Raw genomic sequence first — 3,619 nt, forward strand, 5'->3', positions numbered from 1 at the left:
TGAAAAATTCTGTTCACTGTTGCACAGCAGTGGCAATCTTCCCAGATGATAGAAGGATCAAAATTAGAACCGAATTCTTAATGTGGTTACACATTTCTATTTGTGCAGGAAAGTAAGGCGGCCACTAATTCCAAGGCCATGAAGAAAATGAGACCCAAATCAGGAAGGTTAAAAAATTTAAACGATACAAGAAAACGATACTCCTTCTTAATAACCGGAGTGACGACTCAAGCATGAAACAGTTCCCGCTTTGATGGGCCTTGGAATTTGGACTTAGCTGCGTATATTCGGTTGCTTAGCCCACCGCTCTCTGCTCTGTCCGCTGGACGGCCTTGCCCGTTAGCAAGCTATATATATCGCTGGCCACTCCCGCCAATATTCAGTGTGTGCTTGAGCTCATCACCATACTCAATCCCTCAGCTGTCTTCGCTCGCACAGCCTCCCAGTCCCTGACGGTGTGTCAAGAGGTTCATATTAGCGGGACCCTGTCGTGTTCACTGCGGCTCCAGTGTGTGTCAACGTGCAGGTGTGAAGATCGTCACATGCAGGGGAGTGGTAGAGCCTAGTGGCAATTAGCTTGGACCAGGTGCCGAGGCTCGCGGTTTCAGACGCTGCAAACTGTGTTACTTCTGAGTCGGAGGTGGCGGTGGAGGTGGATTTGCTGATTGCCTGCGTTGTTGAGATTGGCACGGTTGGTTGTGGTTGTTTCAGCGGTCTAGTTGGTTGCCAAGTTGTAGGTAGTATCATGGGCGCCAAGCAGATGGAACAGGAGGCACCCGCGTTGGTGCTCCCTTACGTGGAGAAGATGGAGAAGAAGCTCAGCTTTGCTTCGAAGCGGTTTAAGAAGATCTGCGTGTTCTGTGGTAGCAGCAGTGGCAAGAAGGGCGTTTTCAGTGATGAAGCTCTCAATCTTGGCCGCGAATTGGTACGTTTTACTGCCTCCAAAATCCTTTCGAGTTGATCGATCAGGTTAGACCTCGGGATGCTTCTTACCTATGAACGATTTCAGCTTAGCTAAGATGGAGTCTTCAAATAGAGTCAGTTGCAGGCTCTTCGTGTCTTATGTGTGACTCCGATTTTTGACGACGTTGTCTGAAACGGAACTGATGGTGCAGGTGGATCGGAAGATCGATTTAGTTTACGGTGGAGGCAGTATTGGCCTGATGGGCCAAGTCGCCCACACTGTTAAATCTGGAGGAGGCCATGTTGTTGGGTAAGTATCATGTCTACACATTTCATTACTTGTACAAATCTTCTGCAACAGTCCTTAGAGGGTTTGTGAATGAAACTGCATGTACATATTTGAATGTACCGAGACCTCCTTCTTGGATTTACAGACTTAAACTTACAAAGTGATTTCAGTGTCTACTAATAAGACGACTGTGTATGAATTCCACGGCTCTCTGTCTTGTGATAACATGATTCTTTTTTGTTCTAATTGCAGTGTGATTCCGAAAGCACTCATTGGTCCAGAGCTTACTGGCAGTACTGTCGGGGATCTTATTGCTGTCTCAGATATGCACCAGAGAAAGGCAGAAATGGCACGGCAATCAGATGCATTCATAGCTCTTCCAGGTGCATTTTCATGGAATATTTATAATTCTTTGTCAGTCCTTCTCTCGTAGTTTTCTCATCCTTCTACTCGCAATCAGCACATTTGTTGCGAAACAATTTCTGTTTTATCTGTGAAACTGAAATTGTGCGAGTTGATCTGCAGGAGGGTACGGGACCCTGGAAGAGCTTGTTGAAGTTATTACCTGGAATCAGCTGGGCATACACAAGAAGCCGGTACGTGGCAAATCTTATGACTTGATCTGCAATCGACCAGTGCTCATGTAACATGTAGTGTCAACTATTTTCAGTAAATCTATCATGAAGACTTTTCTTTTAAAGCGAAGAGCGCGAATGTGCAGGGATTTAGACGTTTATGTTGTTTTTCTGCAGGTGGGGCTTCTCAACGTGGACGGGTTCTATGACACCTTGCTTACCTTTTTCGATAAGCAAATGGAAGAGGAGTTCTTCGACAATTCAGCTCGTAGCATAGTCGTGTCTGCTCCGACTGCAAGTGAATTGCTAGACAAGCTGGAAGCTTATGCCGCAACTCCTGCGTATGCTGGCCCAAAACTATGCTGGGAGATGGAGCGGCCATGTGCAATAGGTTACACTACCACCCCTATCGCTGGCCTCGGTCAATGATTTGCAGGCGTGGATGGCGTCCGATGCCACTCCACGAATCAAGGGATGTACATACTGAAAATCAGCAATTCAAGCATGACAAAATATAAGAGCCACTACAATTCCAGTTTTGACTCTGCGCACACGAAGGCCTTGTGCTTCTAGTCGGCCATTTTCTGCCCTCCTTTCAATGAAGGAAACGTGCACTGTTCAATTCACTCAACGATGGTCTATCGCTTCCCTACAGGTATGAAATTTCCGTTCTCGTCAACCTCTCCTGTTATTTACGCTTCGTTCACCCTCACCTAGCACAATAATACCAATGGACTTAAACTGACAGTGCTGTTTGGTCGTGCAGATACGTGAACTCGTGGCAAGGATTCGTCGATGGATACCACTCGTCATCCTACCTTGCAGTCCGATTTATTTTTTTCCATCTCCCCATGTAACAGGATAATGTAGATTTTCGCTTTTCGCTTTTCGCTTTTCCTTCTCCTAAACTCCTATAAGGCCCCTTGGCGTGGGTGTACTATTTCAAGTCTTACATTTCCAATGAATAAATTCCATCACCATTCAATTTCGACAACCTCCAAAGTCTCACGACATATGTGTTATCACAGGATTTCATGAACACATCACCATATCCTTCAACTATACTATCTGTCATTGATGTTGATTATCGGTTAAATTAGCTGCAACCAGCATCCGCCTAAAACAACTCGGATTACATCAGAGTTCACGTCAGTACTGTGGGAGCCAGTACAAGATAACCTACTGTACCTGATTGAACTCAGCATAACTGATCCCCATTTCTTGTTAAGCATCACTTACGTCTGACATTGCGATCAACGCGGTCTGACTTGGACTCGTCCTACCTCCCAGTCTCATGTCCTCGAAACTATAACATCTCCCATACTTTCAGATTTTCCATCTCATGTACTACATTTATCACATACACTGAGAACTTGAGGAAATATCTCTGTAGTATACTTCCCATACGTCTAATTCTACACAGTTTTCGAACCTCTATTTTCGCAACCAAGTTATTGTATGACTCTAATATACTAGAGTGAAAGCTTACAGCGGCGTGATGAATAGTGACAAATAACGCTGGTTTACTTCGTGATCACCTCTTTAAAAGATATATGCTGCAATTGTGATCTGTATTCGAAGAGCAGATGGGATGCTTGCTCTAAATCACACGGATGAAGTGCAGTTCACCGCACAATTCGATAGCAGCATTCTAGGCCAGAGATTGTCCGCGGCTTGCAGACTGCAATTCTGCCCATGTTGTAACCCGGTTGAGCAACTGGGTCACACAGATTCTGTCTGTACGCTCTCAGATCCTTCACATTCTGCAGCATATTCTTCAACGACTGAAATGAATTCTTCTCCATCTGGTGAACGGTGAACAGACTGCGTCGAACAATGTATTTTCACTGTG

At 45.2% G+C, this 3,619-nt stretch overlaps 1 protein-coding gene across 1 annotated transcript; it reads left to right on the forward strand.

Moving 5' to 3' along the window:
• Positions 1-394: 394 nt before the first annotated feature.
• LOC112290276 (putative cytokinin riboside 5'-monophosphate phosphoribohydrolase LOGL10) lies at positions 395-2,761 on the forward strand. The gene is made up of 6 exons (XM_024536402.3): positions 395-925; positions 1,116-1,213; positions 1,445-1,575; positions 1,718-1,788; positions 1,945-2,422; positions 2,534-2,761. Exons 1-5 carry the CDS (start codon positions 746-748, stop codon positions 2,194-2,196), a joined length of 732 nt encoding a protein of 243 aa, XP_024392170.1. The 5' UTR covers positions 395-745; the 3' UTR covers positions 2,197-2,422; positions 2,534-2,761.
• The last annotated feature ends 858 nt before the right edge of the window (positions 2,762-3,619 follow it).

The sequence above is a fragment of the Physcomitrium patens genome, chromosome 13 (genome assembly GCF_059467195.1).
Source record: "Physcomitrium patens ecotype Gransden chromosome 13, ASM5946719v1, whole genome shotgun sequence".
In the NCBI taxonomy this organism is placed as follows: Eukaryota; Viridiplantae; Streptophyta; class Bryopsida; order Funariales; family Funariaceae; genus Physcomitrium; species Physcomitrium patens.

Coding starts and splice junctions, on each gene's coding strand:
- LOC112290276 (XM_024536402.3), top strand. CDS start 746: ATGGGCGCCAAGCAGATGGAACAGGAGGCACCCGCGTTGGTGCTCCCT. Junction 926..1,115: donor TCAATCTTGGCCGCGAATTG/GTACGTTTTACT, acceptor CTGATGGTGCAG/GTGGATCGGAAGATCGATTT. Junction 1,214..1,444: donor GGAGGAGGCCATGTTGTTGG/GTAAGTATCATG, acceptor TTCTAATTGCAG/TGTGATTCCGAAAGCACTCA.